This window comes from Anopheles merus, chromosome 3L (assembly GCF_017562075.2).
Source record: "Anopheles merus strain MAF chromosome 3L, AmerM5.1, whole genome shotgun sequence".
In the NCBI taxonomy this organism is placed as follows: Eukaryota; Metazoa; Arthropoda; class Insecta; order Diptera; family Culicidae; genus Anopheles; species Anopheles merus.
In genome coordinates this window covers 18,731,755-18,755,533 of record NC_054085.1, presented here as the reverse complement: position 1 = coordinate 18,755,533, position 23,779 = coordinate 18,731,755, and the positions used below count along the sequence as shown (strand labels likewise).

Sequence of the window (23,779 nt, the reverse complement as noted above, 5' to 3'; positions counted from 1 at the left end):
TTTCTGAAACGGGTCCAACTTCCACAAAGCTGTTTAAAATGAAGGCAAAATCTATCCTTTAGAAGTCTCTGGTACAGTCGATCAACTCGCGTAACTTAAGAATATGTCCGTCATGGGTTCAAGCCCTATATGGGCCATGTGTCCCTCATACTTGGGACCGAATAACCTACTATGGGTAAACATTAAGTCACTGATAGCCCAAGCCCATTAGTAGCACAGACAGGCATTCACGGCAACGGTTGTTGCACAAAAGAAGAAGAAAAAGAAGAAGAAGCAGAAGAAGAAGCAGAAGAAGAAGAAGAAGAAGAAGACGACGAAGAGGGAGAAGGAGAAGGAGAAGGAAAAGAAGAAAACTATTCATAAAAAAATCAAATAAGACAGATTTTACAATGAATGGTTCAGGAATATATAAAAATTGTTGCATAAATTGCATAACAGTCACTGAAATGCAGCAATATTTTGAATTTTCAAATTGTCCGACACATCTTCCGACAACTTCGAAATTATTTCGACCAGTATATTTACACCGTTGCCGGTTAAATATTTAATTAAACTGAACCTTATTTAGTCTTGATGCTCTTTCTTCTGATTGCTATTTAAATAACCTAAAAATCATCAGTAAAATACAAAAAAAAAACCCTCAATAAATCAACGGCTCCTGTTATTGCGCTGAACTGTCACCTTGTTTACCGCCCGTGTCAAGCACCGACAAACTGTCAGCTGGGCAGCCGCCCTGTTTGACAGCTCGTTAAAAACGCCGAAATAAACAAATGGCCTTTGCCACGGTAAAGGCAAGTTCGTTAGCGGAAACAAATCCTTTGCTACGCCGGGAGTTGGTGGCTAAAACCGGTGGACTTGCATATAAAACGATGAGTACCGCACTGTAATTGAAAACAAGGCTCAACGGACAATCGCAACACAAAGCAGCCACACACCATGGAGCTGCCATTTATGGGTGATACGTTGATCGTGCTCGTGTCACAGGTACGTACCCACAGAGGTTTCGATCGATCGGAATGCAACACGTCCTCACTCTTGCGGTTTGTTTTGTTTCTTTTCCGAATCGGTGCAGCTCATATTCTTCATCGGCGGATGGGTGTTTTTCGTGAAGCAGCTCTTCCGCAACTACGAAATCCGCCATGTGTTCGTGCAGCTCATCTTCTCCTCTACGCTCGCCCTGTCGCTGACCATGTTTGAGCTGATTATATTCGAAATCATCGGCTTCCTGGACTCGAGCTCGCGCTACTTCCACTGGCGGCTGGGGCTAACGCTGCTGCTCATCATGGTGATTGCCGTGATACCGTATCTGATTGCTTACTCCTGCATCAGCAACGTACGAATAGGTATGTGTAAATTTCGATTGAATCATGACCCTCGCTTAACATTCTTCATTCCCGTTCTGCAGTACCGGCCAAATGGGTGCAACCACTAACGACCCTCATCTGGCTGTGCTATCTGTACGGCTTTTGGCGCATCGGCGATCCGTTCCCGTTGCTAAGCGTCAGTCGTGGCATATTCACGATCGAGCAGGCCGTGTCACGCATCGGCGTAGTCGGCGTCACCGTGATGGCCATCCTGTCCGGGTTCGGTGCGGTTAACTATCCGTACACCAGCATGTCCTACTTCATCCGGCCCGTCTCGCAGAGCGACGTGGTCAATCTGGAGCGAAGGCTGCTGCAAACGATGGACATGATACTGGTGAAGAAGAAGCGCATCGCGCTGGACCGGAGGCGCAACAAGCCGAACCAGAAGCAAAGCATCTGGGGCATGATAAGCAGCGTCACGCAGCGACCCGCCGGTGCTGAAAGTGGGTGGACGGAAATGCAATTCTGCGATGAGAGTTTGTTGAATTAAATTCCGCATTTCTTTGTAGATATTGGGCAACTGCGGTTAGAAATTTCCGCCCTGGAAGAGCTCTCCCGGCAGCTGTTCCTCGAGGCGCACTCGATGAAGAACATGCAGGAACGGGAACGGTGGGCCGCCACCCTGCAAGGGAAGTACTTTAACGTGCTGGGGCACTTCTTCAGCCTGTACTGTTTGTGGAAAATATTTATTGTAAGTAAAAGCCCCCCTTAAACAGACAACAAATACCCAAAATGGCTTACGGCAATATGTGTTGCAGTGCACAATCAACATAATCTTCGATCGGGTCGGCAAAAAGGACCCGGTAACGCGCGGCATCGAGATAGCGGTGCACTGGTGCGGCTTCGACATGGACATTGCGTTCTGGAGCCAGCACGTGTCCTTCCTGCTGGTCGGCTGCATCGTCGTCACCTCGATCCGCGGCCTGCTGCTGACGCTCACCAAGTTTTTCTACAAAATTTCCTCCAGCAAATCGTCCAACATTATCGTGCTGGTGCTGGCCCAGATAATGGGCATGTACTTCTGCTCCTCCGTGCTGCTGATGCGCATGAACATGCCGGCCGAGTATCGCGTCATCATTACGGAGGTGCTCGGCGGGTTGCACTTTAACTTTTACCACCGCTGGTTCGATGTGATCTTTCTCGTGAGCGCGCTGGCGACGATCGTGGTGCTGTATCTCCTACACAAACCACCGAACGTGGACACCAGTATGTAAAAGGGTGCTGAAAGTGCCACACCAAGTGCTTCTTTTTTTGTCGTTGTCCAAATGCCATACCAATATGTGTGTGTGTGTGTGAGGATCACAATGCCGCGACCAGCCACTAAGCTACAGCAAACCGCCGAAACAGTGATTTGTATCGCAACGCTGCGGGAATGCTCTCAACGTTCTCTCATACCCATTTACGTCTAATTATACGCCTTTTTTTATTCTCTCATCTGTAACGCTTTTAAGTTTTGCCCTTTTTTATCCATTCCGACGTGTAATGGGCGATGGTATCCGTAACAGGAGAAGAGATGCGTCAAGGGACAAGATAACACTGTTGATGTAAATAATCGAAAAGCAAAAGCGAAAAGCATCTAATAAAGGTTGTACTTGAAGGCTGCTATAAAGCTGTTGCTGTTAAGGCAAAGGAAACTGAAAAATGAGCTTTAATTTTAAATTGATTAAATCATAATTTAATTCTTTCTAAAAAAAACGACACCCCTTAGGCACACCCTGTAGCAATTGCACTACCATCGGAACGTTCTTCGGCTCGGTCCGTGGTGTACGCCTCCCGACATCACAATTGCCAGTAATAATTAATGGTTAACAAAATCGCGGTACACCCCCACCAAAAAAAAAAAAAAAAAAAAAAAAAAAAAAAAAAAAAAAAAAAAAAAAAAAAAAAAAAAAAAAAAAAAACAAAATCGCGGTACAAAAAATCATCATCACAAGTTCACACCCAAGTGCTAGGGGGGAGGACAGGCCATTAAGCCCGCAGGGTGAGACAGCGCCATCCATACTTAATGCACCCACCACCACCACGACTTCCCTACCATATTCCTACCACACTACCAGGCCACTTAATCAAATGGAAAAGCAAATCTCAAACCCCGTCCGGCAGCGAACGATTGCGGATCGGCTGTCCCCCCCCCCCCCCCCCCCCCCCCCCCCCCCCGCCAAAAAAAAACAAAAAAAAAAGACAACACACCTTTCCTACAGAGCGTGCCCTTTTACCAATGTTTTCGAGCATCCGAAGGCTTTTTATTTATTTGCCGTTGCACGTTGTCATGCCGATGGTCCATTTTATGAATAAACAACCCCGTACAAACACACACACACACACACGCTCGCTCGCTCGCTCGGTCGCACTTGTTTGCTCCCCGTGCTGTTGCCCACCACCACCCACTCTTCGCCCTTCGGGCTGGTGTGAGGCCACGGACAAACTGCGGTGGTTTCTTGTTTCGGGCCGTGCTCCGATCGCACGCCCGTCAGTCGACCGTTGGTTCACACGTCATCCGGTACCGCGCGGGAACTACGACATGTGATTGCCTGCGACGCGGAATGTAACGTTCCGACACTGCGAAAGAAAACGGGTTTTGCGGTGGCCATTGTGTTAATAGGAGCGACGGAGCGTCGGACTTTGTTAATCGGTTCCGCTTTTGGGGGTGTGTGTGTGAATCGATAGTGGGAGGTTCGTTGGAGGTTCCATTTGTGCACACGGGGGTATGGTTTGATCATTCGCGTCCGGTGTGTCAAGCAACGCACTGTCACTGTTGTTCTGTTGGTGGTTGATTCTTGCAACGGAGTGTGCAGATAGGAATCAACAGTTGCAGAAAATAAAATATTAATATTCCAGTGCACACAGCACGTGTGTGACAGGGTATGTGTGTGTGTATACGTTTGTGGCCAATTCATCTCCAACAACGTACTTGTCTTGATCATCGTGAACCGCAAACCCGTTGTAAACGAGCGAGTGAGCGAGCGAGCGAGCGATACCAATCAATCGTTGTTTGATCGAAAACGGTCGGATTGGCCACAGGCTGCTGCACCGTCGTCACGGTCGCGCCAACAACAACAGGTTGCAGGAATAGACGCGCTAAAGTCCAGCACTGTGTCCAGCGTGTGCGTGTGCCAATGAGGTACACTCAAGAGTGCAATGAAGTGCGGCAAAGGTGAACGTAATTAGTGGGTTCATCCTCGCTCAGTGTTCAGTGTTTGTGTGTGCGTTTGTGTGAGCAAGAGAGACAAAGGAGTTAATTTTCAAGCACGCTAGGGAAGGAGAAGCACCGGAAGGCGTGGTGGAGGGAGATTGATTCGATGCTTCCATGTAGTCAGCTGGTTGCGTGCCGCGAACCATACAATGGGCTGCAACACTAGCCAGGAGATACCGAGCTACGGTGGTGGTGGTGGTGGCGGTGGACAGAAGACGACCGACTCGGCGGCCGCCCTCGGCGAGCTGCTGGAGGGTGATGTTGAAGAGGGTAAGTTTAGGTGGTCTGCTTTGAGGTCTGTGCAATGGAGGCGCCTGGTTAATGATCTGAAGGAAAGGGGGATGGATGCGCCTGGTCTTTTGTAGAAGCACGTGTAATGAGTGATGAATTTAAATGTACTTTGAACTTTGTTGTAACTTCGTTTAAAAAGGGTTTTTATGAAGGTACAGGTTCGTAACAGAATTGAAATCGTTTCGGGCATACTGGCAGGTCATACATTTAACGACTAATTGCCATTAAACGAAACGTCATGACAACTATGCTACACTCTCTACAAATGGATAATAATGATAATTAAGGTGCAATTCTAACAACATAAAAAAACCGTAAAGAAACGCACAAAGCGTTCCAGTCAAAATATTCTCCCCAATTCTTTCACCACACTTTCACACACTCCAAACTGCCCGAATTCGAGCGCTTTGGACGCTTTGGACTCTCCTTTACATTCTCTCTCGCAGCTTTCTCTCTGTCTCTCCCTCTCACTGAAAGCTACTTTACGCTCTCTCCCTCTCTTCCTGCATCTATTACATCACCTGTTCGCATTGTTGTTGCCAGTAGAGAGGCGCCTGTCAGCAGCCATTTGGGCCGAACGGCTGCACACAACAACAACAGCAACAACAAAACGCGACTGTTGCCAAGGTGTAGCAGCACTTCGTGTTTCGAGCAGTACGCCACTTCGGGCTGCTCGAGCTGCAGTGCTCGGCCCGAACGCCCGAACGCCCCAATCGTGCCGCTGTTGTTGCTGCTGCTGCTGCTGCTGCTGCTGCTGGCAGGACAGTGCGTACATGCTCCACCACCTGTGTGTATGTGTGTATACGCCTGTGTGCATCCCCATCCGGTTCGGCTTTCAAGGCCCGTGCTCTCACTCTGAAGCGATACTCGGTGCCGTGCACACGTCTTGAACGCAGCAGCTACCTTACGAGCGAACGCGCGCCCATCTTCTTAACCTCTCGAGCCTCCTTGTGCGTGTGCGTTTCCGTGTGTGTGTGTGCGTGTGTGTGTGGTTTTCGCGTTCTCCGCTCCACGGTCTGTCGCGCGCTTCAAGTGTCCGCGTTGCATAATAGTCCCGGTCAGCAAACGAGGCGGAAGGGCTCTTCTCGAGCACGTCCCCGTAACAGGCCGCGAGTGTTCGTTGCTTACACGGCCAACTGCCGTCAGCCGTTACCCGGTTGTGTGTTGCCGCGTTGCCTACTGCGATTGCCGTCTGCGGTTGAGTGAAGTGAACGGCGAACGCGCTCCAGCCACTTGTCCACCTGTCTGAGGACAGCCACTAAGTGCCAAGCGCAGCAGCACAGTAAGGTAACGATTTTTTTTTTAAACCTCTTTTACACCATATCATTGTGGGTTATGTGGGTTGAAAAAACGGCCAGAAATGGGTTTTTTTTTGGTGAGCTGCGAGGCTGTTGTGTGTAAATGTGTGTTACATCAACTCACCATCAAAATGCTTCGGCTTGGTTGGGTGGTAAATTATTAACGCAATTGTTTTCCGACCTCATGCCAGCTTCCTGTCCTCATTTGGTGGGGAACGACTAGGCGCCTGCAAGGTGAACGGTGAACCCACATTTCAAAGCATTCCGCAGAACATGGCTAACCAAAAACCCGACTAACGAACTTGCAAGGTGGGGAGGGCAAAGGAGAAGTGCGAAGGGCCTCCCCCTGTTATCATCAATCTAACTTTTCAAACCACTCTACTTTGAACTTTTTCCTGTTTCCTGCCCTGTTGTATCGTTCTCAGATCCTCACCATTCCTTTAAACGAGTTCGGTTCATCTTATCCCTCCTTCCGCCTCCCCCCCCCTCCCCCGCCTCTCTCTCTCTCTAGGTGTACGTTGAATTATGTACACGCTTTTGCCGTTAGCAAATGAGAGTTGAGTACGGATTTGCTAATGCGTCTTCCCTGTGCCACCGCGCCATTGCGAAAGAACGCGCCAGTTGTGCAAGGTGGATACTTGTGTGAGGCTTACAAGGTTCTCCCCCGCGGGCCTGTTTTCCTCTCGTAACCGTTCCATTTTACCAAAACCAACATGGTTTTTGGGGGGGTGAGGGGGGGGGGAGGGGGAGCATGAAGTTTTACGGTACGGGGCTTATTGATTTCGAAGCTTCAATTTTTGATGCACCTCCCGCTGGTACTACGGCCGTTGCCTTTTCTTCGACCTGGGTCCTAACCATAGATGAAAAATGGATCGATTCGGAACGAACCGAGGGGGTGATACAGGGTTTCCAGGGGTTCTCATATTCGTCGGACACTTCCTTGACTCTTTCCTATTGGAAGGGAACTTCACATGTTGGAAATCGGACTCTATGGCACGCTTTTTGGACAGGCTCCTTGGAAATTCCTATTGGATTTGCCCAACAAGAGTGCTATAGAGTCCAATTCACATTACATGAAGTTCATTTCAGTTAAGAAAGAGTCAATAAAGTGTTCCACAGCTATGAGAACCCCTGCAAACACCCTGTACCTCCATCCATTTCTCTCCCCCGCTCTGATTTGGTTAGCTACTTGCGCGCGCCTTCTTCATTGCGTTCGCCACATTGTAACACAGAGAAACTGCGACTCGCAGCAGGAAGGACGATCTCTCGAGCCTTTGAGTCTACTCGTGCATCGGTGATTGCATAAGATGGGGGAGGTGGGGGGTCGTTCGTGGAAATGGGGAGTGAAAGGCGCTCCCGTTTGCCATTCTCGAGTGGTTCTACGTTATACTTCACTGCTTGGTTCTGGCCCATCTTTCCACTGGTCCACCAACACTATCTTACGAAGTGAATCATCACCGCCCGTCCGTGACCGTCCCTCTGGTCCTTGTCCTTTGCCGGGCTCGACAAAATAAAGACACTTCATTTCGGTTTCGGTTGTCTTTTATTCGAGAAGCCACTTAAGCGTGCCACACACTACTGTGTGTGCCCACGAGAAATGCACACGAGTATCACACTGCGGAGGGGGTCTGGTAGCGACACCGAGGGGACACAAAGGAAAACTAAACGATTCAGCACCATTTACATGATTTCGAAACATCATTACTCTTGACGGGGAAGGAGGAGGAGGAGCAGTTTAGGGAGAACGGGGCGTACCCGGGTGTACTGAATTCCGTTTATTGATCGCACACTCGAAAAATAAAACCGAAGAGCTTCAACACTCAAAGGTCGTCCAAAGTAGCTACCTAGCTGTTGGGCTTTCGATTGCTTCGGTCTTTAACCGTCTTTCATCTACTTACCTTACTGAAGTGAAACATTATTGGCTCCGTTTTTGGACTGGTAGTTTGTAAGCCCTCTTTTAAAGCCTTTTTAGTCTAAAAATTTATTTCGCGAAGCTCCTTACTCACGCTATCAAAGTGCAAGCTCAAATTGGGCTTCCACTTAAAATGTCTAATTTAAAAACACTTCCCCTTGCTCGGCGCATAAAACTCTCCACTTTCCAACACTCTAATAACCCTTCTGAGTCGCTTTTTTTTAGGGTGTTTTGGAACATAAATCTCCTCTACACTACACTTGACCGACCGACCGATGCGTCGTCTTCAGAAGGTACCAAATCGTCCGTTTCATGGCCCACTAAATGTGTCATTTGCATAGTGAGGCCGGGGCGCTTATGAATAAAATTATCGGCCACCACAGAGTCGAGCTTCCTTCCTGGCCACTGGGCCTTTCCCATGTACGACCTTCACTTGCAGATGGATTGTACCAATAACGAGCAACATCCATCGTATCAACCGAGCTGTTGTTGTTTTTTATTCCTTTTCTTCGTTGACCATTATCTCGAGCTTTATTTAGTTTTGTTTTTTCTTCTTTAGACTAGTTTTCCCTACATTTTCTTGCAGAAATGAGCAGATTATTCTATTCTATTTTCTTCTTTGGCCTAGTTTTGCCTACATTTTCTTGCAGAAATGAGCATTTAATTCCATTTTTTCTTATTTGTATTGCGCTCTTCTTTCTCATTCTTTCATTTAAAAGTCTCTTGCATTTCGTTATCTTTCTTCTAATCGGCCTTGTCTCTTCTGCATATAAATCCGCTCGTGTTCTATCGCGAACCAAATTCAAATTGCTTTGAATTATATTGTCACTAGCAGCTAATCCCGCTCCTGAAATTGTTTGCGCGAGCGTTATTGCACAAATGACCCGTTTTCCCATCCCAACCCACAACCCAACCCATCCACCCCACTGCCAAAAGGGGTCTGTTTGACGGAGGTCGGAGCGCACGCTTTGTTTACGCGTCGGAAGCGTTCCGTTGCGCCGAGATCTGTTATCAAATTAACCAACCACCCCCACCATCCCTAATGTGATGAAAATCCCATTCACTTATGAATAATTTTCCAACCATAAAACGCACACCAGTGCCAAACAGAACAGAGCCCCCCCTGAAGGTACGTGGGGCGGGCGACCTTACGGAAGCAGCGTGTCGGCCGGGTGGTACAGGTCGGTGCCCGCTGAACGTTGTTTTAAACTTTCAGGAAGCAATGTAAATATCGTGTGAAGCCTCGGTTCGAGGCTCCAGGCACGTGGTGTGATCCCCCTTTGGAGAGGGAGCTTTCTGTGGCATTGGGAAAGCTTTCCTTAGGGGGTTGAGCGTTAGAAACACCCGGTTTTATGAGGGAAATTTGTTGATAAATAAAAAACAAACAAAACAAGTTCCTTGTGGAGTTGTTGTACCTAGCTAAAATGATTGTAAAACTTCCTGACGATGTATTAAAAGCAGACAGAAATATTTGAAAAATAATGTCGAATATTTCAACCTCTTTTATCAACGTCCATTTTTACTACTTTCTTTTGCATTTAAAAAGAAAAGTAAAACAAAAGTGTAAATAAAATCATTTTATAAAATTCCGTTGTTTTATCAAACGTCAATTGTTCGTGTCCGCATGGGTCCGCCTTCTGTGCGAACGTCAGTTTGACGTTTAGCGGCCTCTCGCAGGTTTGTTTACAGTCCGACAAGCTCGCTTGCCTGCCTGCAGGAGGTTGTTGTCGCGTACAAAAATCGCGTTCTAAAGCTAAACCCCGCGTCCGTGTGTGTGATTTTCTAACCTTTGCCCACCGGTGCTCGTTTTTCTCTTATTCCCTTTTTTGTCAGCCACGCGCCACAAACAAAAGAAAAGGGGCCACGGCGATGCTGGAAATCACGTGCAACGATCGGCTGGGCAAGAAGGTGCGCGTCAAGTGCAACCCGGACGATACGATTGGCGACTTGAAAAAGCTGATCGCGGCCCAAACCGGCACCCGGTACGACAAGATCGTGCTGAAAAAGTGGTACACTATTTACAAGGATAACATTAAGCTGGCGGACTACGAAATACACGACGGCATGAACATCGAGCTGTACTATCAGTGAGCTGTATCTCCGTCTATGCTTGGTGTCCGGGTCTAGTCGGGCGGCTCGGATTTGCTAGTTGTTGTCAGCGTATCGATTTTTTTCGGAGCGAGGCCGGATGCGAACCGTCGGCTTCGTGGACGCGAAGGCATTGCCGAAGCTGGTGCGCCGACGGAACCGAAGCAACGACGCCCTACCAGAGGCACAAATGTACATCAACGGGAGGGAGGGAAGCAGAGGTCGGTGGGATAGTTTCGGAGAGGGAAGAAACGGGGTTACAACGTTTAAGAAACGACTCAGAGAAGAGGCAAGAATTTAAATATGTACGAGATACGAGATAATAACGTAAAGAAAGAAAAAAACTAAATAATAAAATGAAGAATGTAACTGTTGGAAAGGAAATAAAATTGTACTAAAAACACAAACACAATGGTGCACGTTGTAGGAATAGTTTTACCTCATTTACGAAAGCGCCAGACGCTCCGAGAGCGCTCAGCCCGCCTGCCTTGGGTATCATTTCTCATGTCACATGTCTTGCGACGTCTTGTTATCGTAAAAGCCGTTAGCCGCAGCCGTACTCGCTTGTACCGCCAGTTGGTGGTGGTTGCTTGGTGTGAACTATCGTTTCCCTTTTCGCATGCAGACACAATGATTTATCGGTTATGGTAATGGTTTGCAGCGTGTGTTGCTGTACGCTGTTGGGCGTTTGGATGTAACATATTCATGCGTCAATCTGTGTACCGGTACGGTGAAGGGGCTACAGCAGCACAAAACACTGCCCCACCTTTCTGACATCGCCCCCTCCCGAGAGCTGGAAGAAGGGGCAGTTTCTCCTGACACCCAAATCTGTTTTGTCAAAGGCTGCCAAGGGGAAAGGTTGCAAAATGGTAAATGACGGTTGGCCACCAGCACGTGACCGGGCTTTTGGAATTGTTTTACGCCAAAGCTGGTGGTTGTCAATGCAAATTTGAATTTCAATTCCGGCAATGGTGAGAAGTTATTGTTGTTTGGCATTGCACAAGACTAGTGAGGTGCTCTCTGGAGCACACCCAGGACACCGATCCGACTCCGACTATTGTTAGTACACAGGCCATTGTTTCGAAGGCCGACTCCGAACGACTACGACTCTGAATGACTCCGAGCGACTCCGGATGACTGCGGATAACTCCGAACGACTCCGGACGATTCCGGACGACTCCGACTCTGAATAAATCCGGACGACTCCAGAAGACTTTGCACGACTCCGATCGAATCTGGACGACTCTGAACGACTCCGGACGACTCCGGACGATTCCGAACGACTCCGGACGATTCCGAACGACTCTGGATAACTCTGAACTATTCCGAACAACTCTAAATGACTCCGGACGACTCCGGTCAACTCCAGACGACTCCGGACGATTTCGAACGACTCCGGACGATTCCAGACGACTCCGGACAACTCTGAACGACTTAGAACAACTCTGAATGACTCCGGACGACACGGGTCAACTCCAGGCGACTCCGGACGACTATGAACGACTCCGGACAACTCCGCATGATTACGAGCGACTTCGGACGACGTCGGACGACTCCGACTCCGAATAACTCCAGAGAACTCCGGACGACTCCGGACGACTCCGAATGAATCCGGACGACTCCGGACGACTCCGGACGACTCCGGACGTCTCCTGACGATTCCGGACGACTCTGAACGACTCCGAACAACTCTGAATGACTCCGGACAACTCCGGTCAACTCCGGACGACTCCGGACGACTTCGAACGATTCCGGACGACCCCGCATAATTCCGAACAACTTCGGACGACTCCGAATAATGCCGAGTGGACCTGCCTTCCAGAGTTGATTCCGAATTTATCGGAGTCAGATCGGAGTCGACTCCGGATTTTTGCCAATTTTACCCATCACTATCACAACACACCAACAATCTACCAACAGTGCCCTTTACAGCAGAGCTAAGTAAAACCAAACATGAAGAATTGCATCGAAGCAAGCATGTCAAAACTATCGCTTGGTGTGTTGTCAGGGAGACAGCCATAAAGTAGGATGAACTAATTGGGTTTGTAAATTCAATTGCCGTGCAACAAAGATGTATGTGTGCTCTCTTTCTCTCTCTCCCTCTCTTTCTCTCTCTTTCTCTCTTCACTGGAAGTTATATTTTACTTACAGCCGCACAGCTTTACGTACGAACCGGAGCTTGGGAAGGATAGTAAAAACTTTCCTCCACTTGAAGGCTTTTGTTTGTGCTGCTAAAGCTTCAACCCGAATGCATCTGACTAATAGCCAATTATGCCGACTTTAATTTAGCATCTGCTATTTGTCCACCCTTTTTTTATTGTAGCTCTCAAGCTCGTTGTGTTCAGTCAAACAAAAACAAAAACAACAAAAAACAATCCACCATTGGTCGACCATGCTGGTTGGCCACATGCCAGCGCTGCTAGCCACACCGTTGTTCGCTGGACAAATTATTTCATACGCTCTTGGGCAGCCCAAAACAGTCCCAAGCGTGAGTGACACCCCGTTTCGATGGACCACCTCGACCGCAACCTCGGTATGCTATATACTGTTCACACGTATACTCGGTATACTGTTGCACACGGTTGGCGCCGAATGTGGGTCAAAGAACTGTGGCCACGTGTGGGGTGAGTTATGGAGCCACGTAGGCTGGCAGGCTGCTGAACACAGAGGATAGAAGAAAAAAAATCCCAATGCTGTTAGATGGGCTCTTGCTGGATTTGCGGCAAGCCATGTGGTTTTGCATCCTTTTGTGTCCAATTAGCTTTCCGTTGTCTAGTCCCCTAGCCCCATTTGACCATAACTCCATTTATGGTCGTTCCCCATTGCACACTCGCTCTTTTGTGTGTGTGTTTTTTGGATCGTTGGATACGTCCATTTACAATCCTACTCCCACGTGCACGTGGGCTCCGGTGCTGGTCGCGAAAACTGATCCGCTACGTGGTCTCGTAGTCCTCGTCGTCGTAGTAGTAATCCTTTTTATTGAAATCGATAAATCAACGTGGCGACATCGTGGCGAGGCACGAGTGGGGATGGATGGGGAGCAGTTTTTTCACTTCTTCTTCTTCTTCTTTCCGTTTTGCCGGAAACCGGAATCGTTTCCATCGATACCACCTTCACCTCCAATCCAATGATATTGGCAAAGGGCTTAACCATGTTTTGCCGAGCTTTCCAATATGTCTGCCGCGTCAATAGCGTCAAACGTACAAAATGGCCCTGGGATCCCGGGGGCAGCTGGATCCCTCCACTGTCAAAGGTAGGGCGTGGAAGGGAAGTGGAACTAGAGTTGTATTGTGAGCATTTTTCATCCACATCCGGGGAGGCTCGACAAACATAATGGCAACCCGTAATTGCAATTTGTGGTGGTGGCTTTTCATGGTGCGGTGAGACACAAAGAGAGAGAGAGAGAGATACTTGGGGATGATAGGGGAGGGGTGGTAAGGAAGAAAGGATTTGTCCCCGCTCGTTGAAGGCTAACGGAAGTGCTGTTTGAGAATGAGAACGAGGGGGGGCAGTGTCACTTTCCTTTGATTTCCTCCCGTTCCCCGTCCGCTGTCGGTTAGAATCTTCAGGCTTTTCAAGCCACCACCTGCATATGTGTGTATGTGTGTGTAAGTGAAGGTGTCGATCGATAGAACCTCCCCACACTAGTAACGGTTCCGGCTTATGTTCTCGAGTGGTATGGTACAAGAACTTTTGCCTTCTTTTTGTGTGTGTATGTGAATAACACACTCTCCCACATACGGCCCACTGGCTTTAGCACTCACCAGTGTGCCATCTGCGCCAAGTGGTACGGGTATTGACTAAGCCCAAGGAATCGTCATCATCCTCGAAGCCGAAAGCCGAACCAGAAGTCGTACAAGTGATTGAGCGAATTTACACCGATGATTGACGACACCATCCGGAGTGACGGGGTGTGACGCAATCAACACACACACACCCACCCACCCACACAGTGACGCTGATTAGTCGTTTCGGTAGTAAATCGATCGGTGACAGTTCGCTCTCGGCAGCTGGACATTTCAATCAGTCATGCTCGGTTGAGCAACGAAGAATTACAGCGTTAATGCCGGCCGAAGTTGACAGGAAGTTGTCTCCGGGGTTGGTTCTATTAATGCAGGCCTAGGGAACGCTAGAGCTTCTAGAGGGAGGGAGGAGGTAACGCAAGGTGGGAGAGGCTTTATTTAATCTTGCTGTCTTCCGATCCTTGGCCTACATTTCCCACGCATTTGCCCACCGAGGTCGGCAGGTTCCCTCTTCAAACCGGAAGGCTGTAATTAGATTGCGGTCAAGTGTTGCTTGTCGTCCTGCGTAGCGTAAGCTGATGCGCAAATGATACGCAATATCCTAAAGTGTTGATATGAAATGTTCTATAATTATTATTTAAAAAAAACTATAAATAGTACTCATTTTTGTTTGCAAAGCTCATTTTAAACCCAGAAAATTCATCCCATCACGCAAACAAACTCTCTTCAAAATGTGATTCTAATCCCTTCCGTGCGCTATTTTACCCGCCCAAAGTTCCGGTGCACACTTTGCCACCATCTTGCACGTACTACAAGCACCATTACGCTTTATGACACTATTTCGTTGTGCTGTGCTTTCCCAGCTGCAAAGATAACACAGCACACGAACGATTGTAAATGGAACGATTCTAATTCTAAACCCCCCCCCCCCCCCCCATAACAGTACGCCTGGGAAACATGTCATAAAATGGGGGGCAGAGTTATGTTAAAAATACTTGCGCAAACTTTTCATTTTTACCGCAAACCTGTTTGTGCTGCCGGGAGCAACTGCCCGTTGCCACAGTAACCGCAATGAGGATGTTGCGTACTGGCAATGATACACTAGCGAGGGGGAGCATTTTTGTCCCAATGAGGTAGAACAAAAGCAGCACGAGGGGAGGGAAGGGCGGGTTTGGACACTTTAGCCCAAGGATGTGACAGAATGGCCAGAACATGGGTGTGGTTTATTGAATTTATAATAAAGGAAGATAAAGGGAAAATTTGTATTTTTTTTTGCTTGCTCTTTCCCATGCTATTGGTCACACATAGAACGCTCTGTCATAGCTTTAAGTGGGCAAGATGGAAGATAAAGTATTACAACAATGCCGTACATCCACCTTTTAGACACTCCCGTTCCTCCAGCAACTCCGTTGCTCACCATTGTCCAGTTTTAATTGAATCCTTGCCCGAGGATGAAGCACAAAGCCCGTGGGCCGTGGGCAAAAAAAAACCCTTCGGAACTTGTTGAGCTTTCCTTTGTCGGCTAAATAAACAATACGTAACGCACACAAAACACTTACTTCAATCAATAAAATTGATTTTACACCGACCGACCCATTTCGTAGTGTTGTAATCGGATTCGAAATAGCAAAACGAAGTGAGTCAAACGAACGTTGTGTGTACACGACCTGAAAAAAAAGCTCACTGTTTGTCGTTTCGTCACCATTTCAGTGGGGAGAGGGGGATGATGGTGAGGTGTGCGTTCACCACCCAAAACCCATCATCAACGCCCGGAGTGCCCGGTTGAGCCGTCCGTTCTGGCCCGATCGCCCGAGGAGATTGTTTTAATTAAAATTAGATTCAAATTTTCATCGGTTCATCAGATCGGGTGTTTATTTTCAATCTACGTCGGAATGTCCGTTCGTCTTCCTTTTTTTCCGAGAGCAGCCGTTTTGTCACCGTTGGGTGCTCGGGGGGAAACTGGGGCAGCTTCCCAGTGCAAAATCAGACGACACGACATGGACACAGACGAGGGTGGGCACAAAAAAAACAGCGATTCAAATGACTGTTGCTTCACATTTCCTTTTACTGTGAGAGAGGGTTTTTCCCCATGCAATCGGGTGAAACTTTGCACCAGAACCAGCACCACCATCACCCAAGTCGAGTACGGCTACGAGTGGCCAAGAAACAACGAGTCACGGAATTCAATTTGAATCTCAAGTGAAAATAAATGCATGAAAGACTCTGCCGGTTTCACATTTCGGCATTTCGGGTGGAAGATGGTTGGCACACTCTCTTGCTCGTATTTGCAAGATCTCGAATGCTGGTGCCTGCCGGTTGGAAAGTTGTGGTTCCCAGTTCTGCTGGTGCGATGCAATTCTTGCGGTTTTTTATGCACTGCAGGTGCCGTTTTAGCATATAAATGCACTTTCGATGCAAGGCACTGTGGCACTGTGAATTGTGACGATTTATAATTCATACAGCTTTACAAAATTAGTTTTTTTTTGTGTGAGTGTGTTTTTTTGTCTGCTGTATGGTGCATTGAAGAGTGCGTTTCTCGACTGTGTTTCTGTGAGCAGTAATAAATTTTCCAGGCTCACTGGAGTGCGCAAAAGTGTTTTAATGCTTTTCGCACTTCAATTCCGACGTTAAGGTGGGAAATTCTAAGAAGAATTTTATCTTATTTGCATATAAAACTTTAGTTAAAATAAGTAGAATATGCTGTGAGAGCAGTGCATGGCTGTTTTAATAGCTATTCAAATGTTAAAAATGGGCCACTTAGTATATTTGCGCCTAGAGTTATGCAAATTGCAATTCGAAATAGTGCACTGCAAGAACTGCAATAATCGAAGGAACCTTGAAACACGAAGTGAAAGCTTTCACTTAAACTCTTTATTATCATTGTTTACTTATTGTTGTTGAGTCTTATTGTCAATAAGACTCATACCAGAGGGAAAACTGAATAAGGTGGAAGTTTGAATTGAAATTGCAAATATGTATTAGTGTTCAACGATATTACAATATATAGGGGAACCTGGGGCAAAATAGTTAGGTGGGGCGAAATGGTCACCCGCATTTTTAGCATATTTACACGTTTATAACGACATCCAATTATTGAAAAATGTCAAATACAATATGTAAAGCCCACCATGAACGTTTGATAACGTAATATTTCAAAACAAGTGAATAATTCAACAAATAAAATGTTTGCTCTAAGCGATGTAAATTTCACCGTCTCGAAAACATGCTTTCGTAAGAATTTAACATATAATTAGAGAAAAAAGGATACCCAGGCACATGATATTTATCTATTACGCGAAAAAACTAACGATTTTAATCTAATGTTAAAGTTTGTAAAATGTTTCACTTGGGGCAAAATGGTCGTTCCAGCTTGGGGCAAAATGGTCTTTATGTTTTGACAGGAGCACCATGATGAGGCTGTGGTATAAGCTAAGGTCGCTACAATACACTAGCTTTACATAAATAAAATGGTAGTGTATGCATATTATATCGACAAGAAAAATTGCTGACAACACGAGAATTATTGAAAGATTCCAGCATTTGACAAAATTATTCAACAAAACACTTAAATACTAAACTTGAATTTCTACTCTCACAATTCTACCGCGATGCAAGAGCTTAAACCAAAGCCTGAAGTTCAATGTTGTGGTTTATTCTGCCCCTTTGTTTTGATGTGTTTTGACATTTTGTGTAAGACCATTATGCCCCATAGCAAGACCATTTTACCCCACACAATACATTTTCACGACTTTTGACGTTGATTTTTTAAATTCATTTTAAACGTATATATTCGTTGTTGATGCGTCATCTTATGATTGTTTTTCATGAATAAGACGTTGGAGAGGATCGATTGATGTAAAAAAAAACAGTTAAAATTCTTAACAGGTCCCTTTTGCCCCACTTTCCGCTACAGATAGTTCAGATAATCAATCATGTAAATAGAAATGAGCCCAATGTATGCCTAAAATTCAACAGTGTAAGAACCAGTGTTCAGCAACAAAGTTACTATGAACTTGCATTGAAGAGAACTTCAAATAAAAGATAATTTTCTCTCTATTCATTCACGGAGGGTTTCAAGTTACTCTGTACTGTAGAAACCAACTCAACAAGAAGCCCTAATTACTCCCCTAACTTGCTTATAATAATCCATTGAGGTCCTCTTGCCCACATACACAATTAATCAGAAAATACATCGTAAAGAAACGTCCAGGAAAGACCCTCTTATCCTCATCTACTACACGTAACTCCGCTCTTTCGTTGCATAATCTTCTCCGGACGCAAAAGAAAAACTAGAGCCAGTTACCACACAATCAAACCCATACACACACGCGTCATTAATCTCCGTCCATTCATGCGGCACGAACATGCACCATTTTGCTACGCGTCGTTAGCTTAGTACACTTTAACTAAACATTCATTAGAATGGATGAAAAACTGGAGTCCACATGTATTTACCCTAAATACAACAGCAACATCATCGGCCACATACATCGGAAAACAAACTCATTACGCAACGGAGATAGAGAGAGAGAGAGAGGGAGAGAAAGAGGGAAGCAAAAAACGAGGCTAAGAACCCAAAGCTTACTCACCCTTACCCGAATGACCCGTTGAACTCCATTCCAGTGTGCGGGAATGTGTCCCGTATGTAATGTAGCGAAACGGAAACGGACATTGCCCGGTTTGGGCGCGTTCAGCAACGCTATTGTCATCAGGTGTTCCCAGTCGGGTCAGTCAGCAGGGAAAAAAAGGGCAAAGGACAAAACGACCATTCCCTTTTTTGTTCTCTCTCCTCCCTCTTTCTCTTTCCTTGAACGCTACCCATGACCGTAAGACAAGGTTTGACCATGGCTGCAAAGCATTAGCAGTGCGGGAACCGGGCGTGTAAAAAGCATACGCGAAAGCGGAGATTTCGATCAACCTTCCATTACGGCCGCACGGCCCCGAACAGCGACATTAATCCGAGGTATTCCGCTGTTAGCTTTTCAGCCCGCGCCACTCGGTGCACATTAGTTGGAATGGATTTCTGTGCCGTGTTCTACCCGTCACATCGTTGCGCCAATGTCCTGCCGCTCTCCCGGCAGGAGCATTCAAGCGCGACGGGAAACGTACCGTGGATACCAGCCCCCCGCTGCCTGAGAGGTGCTGGAGGTGAATGTCAATTATTGGAGGGTAAGGTCACCCATCCATTTCCATTCCCATTCGCCGCTGGAAGCTGAAAGCTGGTCACACAGCTGTGCTGTTTGTTTGTGTGCCTTCATGTGGCCTCCCTCCCCAACACTCAGCTCGGATCGATCGAACTGGGAAAAACTCATTTCTCAATGCCCACATGGCCGGTTTCCCGGGTTCGGGTTCCAGCATGCCAATTGGACGCCCCGACACTTGGCAACCGAACCCGCTCGCCTTCGCCTCACCGACTGTCGTAAATAATTAAACACCACAGGAACAGCACGGGAGAAAGCTCTTAATTAAAATGTATACAAGCCGTTCCATTTCTCCCCCTTTGTTTTGTGCTCCTTGTGTGTGTGTGTGTGTGTCGTGTGCGAAAATGTCACCGACGGGGAAGGAAGTCGAGTCGGCACCTCGAATCTTTGGCATCGTCCTTTTGTGTTGCCTGGATAGTGCCGCACTCACGGCAGAGGCCGGAACTAGACCGGAAAAAACGGAGCGAACGTGTGGTGGAACGAAACACCTGTTCCACCTGATCATTATACATCTCCCCTAACACTCCCCCCCCCTCCCCCCCCCACGTCAGCACGTCGGTTCTGTTCTTGCGAATGTAATTAGTATTGATTGCGAATCATGAAATTGTTATCCGAGCGAAAGCGTTCCGTCCCACACACAGAGAGAAGCGCACTAGGGAAACGGACGGGTTTGACGTCCCGCGTGGACGTGGAAGGGATACGTGATAATTGAGATAGATCCTTAGGCTCGTTAGCACAATCTTGCCCCCCCCATTTTGGACCGAGCTGGTAGCAACACACACACACACACACACAATGCAAAGGCTCTACTTTCCCTTTGCAAAGGTACGAAGCACGACCAGCTGTTGCACATCGGGGATCGCGGGAATGCATTCCCATTCGTTTTCTGTCGCTCCCGTCAAACTCAACTACTGTGTGGCAGCAAAGCAAAGTGTGGTGTGCAATTGGTGCAAATTGGATTAAGAACACTTGAGGTCGCAGCGACACAGAGCGGAGGAAAAGGGTAGAGAGGTCACCGAGTGCCAGAGACAAGGGGTTAAATGTTTTATATGCTAACCCATTATTTGCACGCTCCGATACTAAGCCGTGTGGCGTGGCAATGACTTCCCTCCCCCCCTCCTGCTTTTTCCCCATGCAACAACATGCCCTGCCGGGTATGATGATGTATGATAACGATCGGCTTAAGCGCACACTTTCCGCTCTTGCGGTATTATAATTTAACCTGCCTTTTGCCGTGTGTCGCTTCTGACGTTCGTTGGCAAAACTGGCGAGAGACCAAAGTGTGTGATGTAAAGCGGTACGGTGGCGGTACTATTTTGACTTCTTTTCGGTAATAAGGTGTAGCGTGTGTGTGTGTGTGTGTGTGTGTGTGTGCTACCGAAACATAGAAAGGCGCCTGTTATCGATTGTGTAGCCCCCGGGGGTGGTGCTTCCAGATCATTCGCCTCATCGGGAAGCTGCCGCATTAACGGGGAGACAATTATCGAACAGGCGAAGCCCCTATGCCCCGTGGGTAGTTTGGCATTTGTTTTAGGGACAGCAAGCAAGCAAGCAAGCGTGCGAGCAAGCGACCGAGCTAGTAGGTCGCACATTACGCCTAAATGGTTCACCGGAGGGCACCGGAAATGGAATCTAAGGGATTTTGGGGAACGCTTCGCTGCTAGCAATGTGTATCCTGTACGAGCGTGCGTGTCTCTGTACACGTTCATCCCCACATGCTCGGCACTGCACGGGCAATTAGCTTCGGCAAAGCTACCGAAACATGCTGGCTTTAAATGTGGATAGCACTCGTGCTGAATAATTAAAGCATCGTTTGGCACACATTAAATATGAAGGCAAAAGTGAGTGGAATTTAAGCTCGGCAGATGGCTTTTGGCCATTGTTGGCAAGCATTTAAATGTGGCTGGATGGTATTAGTATTTGATGTTGGGCGTTATTAGGGGTACAACACTCAGTGGTATAATTGCAGCCATTAAGCAGCGCTACCTCATACAGCACGGGATCTTTCGCGCTGCATAACAGCACCGGTCAGCGTAAAGGGTAGTAGAATATGGCGTTCTTCGTTCTTACCTCTCTCCCGCTCTTCATTTTTCTAACTAAATATTTCTAAAACGGTACTAATGTTCTACCTACCGTAATAGATTAAGAGAAAAGCATTACTTACTTACTTACTTATCCGGCGCTACAACCGCTTTGCGGTCTTGGCCTGCCTCAGGAGTGTCCGAAACCGCTCACGGTCTCGCGCCTTCGCAAGTCTGTTATCCCGGCCTTAATGGCGGACGCCTCCACGCTATCTTGCCACCTCAATTTGGGCCTACAACGCCTCATCTGTCCTTGTGGACGGCTTAAGACTTTACGGGCTGGGTCGTCCGTTTCCATGCGTACAACATGGCCAGCCCACTGGAGCGTGGCGAGTTTGATACGCTGCACGATAGTGAGGTCGCCGTACATCTCGTATAGGTCGTCATTATAGCGGCTCCTCCATTGTTCTTCCACACATACGGGGACAAGTATCCTTCTGAGCATCTTCCTCTCGAACGCGACTAAGAGGATTTCGACAGATTTGGACAGTGTCCATGTCTCAGAGGCGTATGTGAGTACCGGTACTATATAGGTACTATATAGTCCCAGCTTCGTCCGTCGCGACAGGTTCTTTGACGTGAACTGACTTTTCAGGCTGTAGAATGACCGGTTGGCAGCCAGCGTCCTTGCGCGCAACTCAACTTCCATGCTGTTGTCGTTGTTGACCTTTGACCCAAGATAGGTGAACTGTGGGACGACTTCAAAAGTGCGTTCACCTATCCCCACGTCACGTAGGCCCGCTGATGTTGCCACCATCAGTTTGGTCTTTGCCTCGTTTATCTGCAATCCGAGGCTCTCTGCCACCTGCTCGATCCCTTGGTAGGCTTCTGCTACATAGGAGAGCCGCAGATCAATGATGTCTATATCATCAGCGTATGTCAGCATCTGGGTTGACTTATAGAAGATGGTTCCCGTAGTCTCCACCCTCGAGTCGCGGAAGGCCCTTTCTAGCGCCAGGTTGAATAGGACACAGACAATCCCGTCTCCCTGTCGCAGACCCTTGGTGGTAGCAAAGCGTCCTGAGAGTTTTCCATCCACCCTCACCTGGCAAGTGACGCTGGTCATAGTCACTCTAACTAGCCATTTCAGTTTGGCCGGGATTCCAAATGAGCTCATAGCGTCGTACAGTTTTACCCTGGCTATCCTACCATATGCGGCTTTGAAGTCAATGAAGAGATGGTGAATGAAGAGAAAAGCATTAGTTCGTATATTTCATGGAGATGTTTTTTTGAGAAATCCGGCTCGAAGGACTAAAATATACATAGGACAGATGGGAAACTCTTTTCGATGAATTGGATCAGAGTAGAAAGACTAGCGGTTTAGAGACTAGCGGGCCTCTCTCTTTTCGGAATTAAATCACTCTCTCTCTCTCTCTCTGCTGCATGCAGATGAATAAAATGAAGATGAAATCGCTAATATACTAAAACTTCAATATGAAACAATTAACAAAAAGATTTCCATTTGAATCCGATTTGAATTGATTGATTGATTTAAGTTGTATCCTGCAAGTGTATGTATGGACACTAGCAGGATACAACTCTCACACTCACTCTGAGTGTTGTTCGAGTATTGCTATTCTAAAGTTATTGCGAAATACCTCTATTTCCCACAAATGCCTCAAATTTATCTAACTATCTTTTCCCTATTATGAAGAAAATCGAATCTTCCAGTTAGTACTGTAGGTACTGAATTGATTTTCGCATGAATTTCGCAAACAATATAATGTAAAAATCGTTAAATTAAACCATTACACGGGAAGTCGTTAACTTGCACGATTGGAATTCGTGTACTTCACGGAACGTAAGCATGAAAACAATCACACCCACGAGCCCCATAAAACAACGGGACCGCCACAGACTGTGCTGGCAGCCCATGTTTTGATCAACTATCCTAGAAGCTCACGCACACTCAATTGCCGAGCCCGTGCCCGTGGTGCATTTCGTTCCGCATTCTAGGAAGGTTTCGCGTCAATCTGGAAGTACTTCCTGGAAGGACGGCAAAGCGATATTTTTATCATGCACTGCTTCACGCAGAGCGGCGAACAAAAGCTACGGAGCCGTAGCTAGCACGGGTGTGGTCCTGCCTGTGACCGTGGTTTTGTCAAAGCATTTTATTTGTGTTTATTGCAACTTGGAAACGAGAAAAGATGCAACTAATTGGTGTTATTGGTTGGAAACGATCTATTTTTCTAGCAGTCAGCAAAAGCAGCTAGAATCTGTACTTCAACTCGAAATCGTATGACCTGCGGGGGACTTTATGAAACCCGTTTTCAAAAGAAGAAAAAAAAAACCATTCCGACATTCTGAATATTGCTTGCGGCACTAAATCATGCTTAATCAAATCTCGCCACAATTACATCGAGGGCTTCGGTTTTTCTTTATTCACGCAAACGCTGCATTACCTTGACAACTCGCACACTCGACCTACCGAACTACCGAATGCGCGTCCTCCAAACCGATGCTTGGCAAACGTTTAATCATTTTCCCCAAAATCGTTTTCGCCGTTTCGCGCAGCGCGTGCAATTTATCGCAATCGACAATTTTCTCAATCGATCCATCCATCGGCTTGGGTACGATGAATGCCGATAAAAATGCCATCGTCCATGCC

General features: G+C 47.2%; 3 protein-coding genes across 4 annotated transcripts in view; all 3 read left to right on the top strand.

The window, feature by feature from the left end:
- The first annotated feature begins 749 nt into the window (after window positions 1-749).
- On the top strand, window positions 750-3,006 carry LOC121600184 (Golgi pH regulator). The gene is made up of 5 exons (XM_041928579.1): window positions 750-984; window positions 1,073-1,343; window positions 1,406-1,807; window positions 1,874-2,055; window positions 2,123-3,006. The coding sequence occupies exons 1-5, from the start codon at window positions 937-939 to the stop codon at window positions 2,576-2,578; spliced, it is 1,359 nt and encodes a 452-aa protein (XP_041784513.1). The 5' UTR covers window positions 750-936; the 3' UTR covers window positions 2,579-3,006.
- A 3,039-nt stretch (window positions 3,007-6,045) lies between these two features.
- LOC121599041 (ubiquitin-like protein 5) lies at window positions 6,046-10,558 on the top strand. Of its 2 annotated transcripts, none has more exons than XM_041926513.1 (2): window positions 6,046-6,135; window positions 9,892-10,558. In XM_041926513.1, the coding sequence occupies exon 2, from the start codon at window positions 9,928-9,930 to the stop codon at window positions 10,147-10,149; it is 222 nt and encodes a 73-aa protein (XP_041782447.1). In that variant the 5' UTR covers window positions 6,046-6,135; window positions 9,892-9,927; the 3' UTR covers window positions 10,150-10,558. The 2 variants fall into 2 exon arrangements, with proteins under 2 accessions (XP_041782447.1, XP_041782448.1); XM_041926514.1 differs by lacking the exon at window positions 6,046-6,135 and adding an exon at window positions 9,717-9,778.
- LOC121599039 overlaps window positions 6,050-23,779 on the top strand; it is a 71,849-nt gene continuing 54,119 nt past the window's right edge. The window contains exon 1 of the mRNA XM_041926512.1: window positions 6,050-6,135. The gene's annotated coding sequence lies outside the window, so the exon portion shown is untranslated. The remainder of the gene's footprint in view (window positions 6,136-23,779) is intronic.

Coding starts and splice junctions, on each gene's coding strand:
- LOC121600184 (XM_041928579.1), top strand. CDS start 937: ATGGAGCTGCCATTTATGGGTGATACGTTGATCGTGCTCGTGTCACAG. Junction 985..1,072: donor TGATCGTGCTCGTGTCACAG/GTACGTACCCAC, acceptor GAATCGGTGCAG/CTCATATTCTTCATCGGCGG. Junction 2,056..2,122: donor GTTTGTGGAAAATATTTATT/GTAAGTAAAAGC, acceptor TATGTGTTGCAG/TGCACAATCAACATAATCTT.
- LOC121599041 (XM_041926513.1), top strand. CDS start 9,928: ATGCTGGAAATCACGTGCAACGATCGGCTGGGCAAGAAGGTGCGCGTC.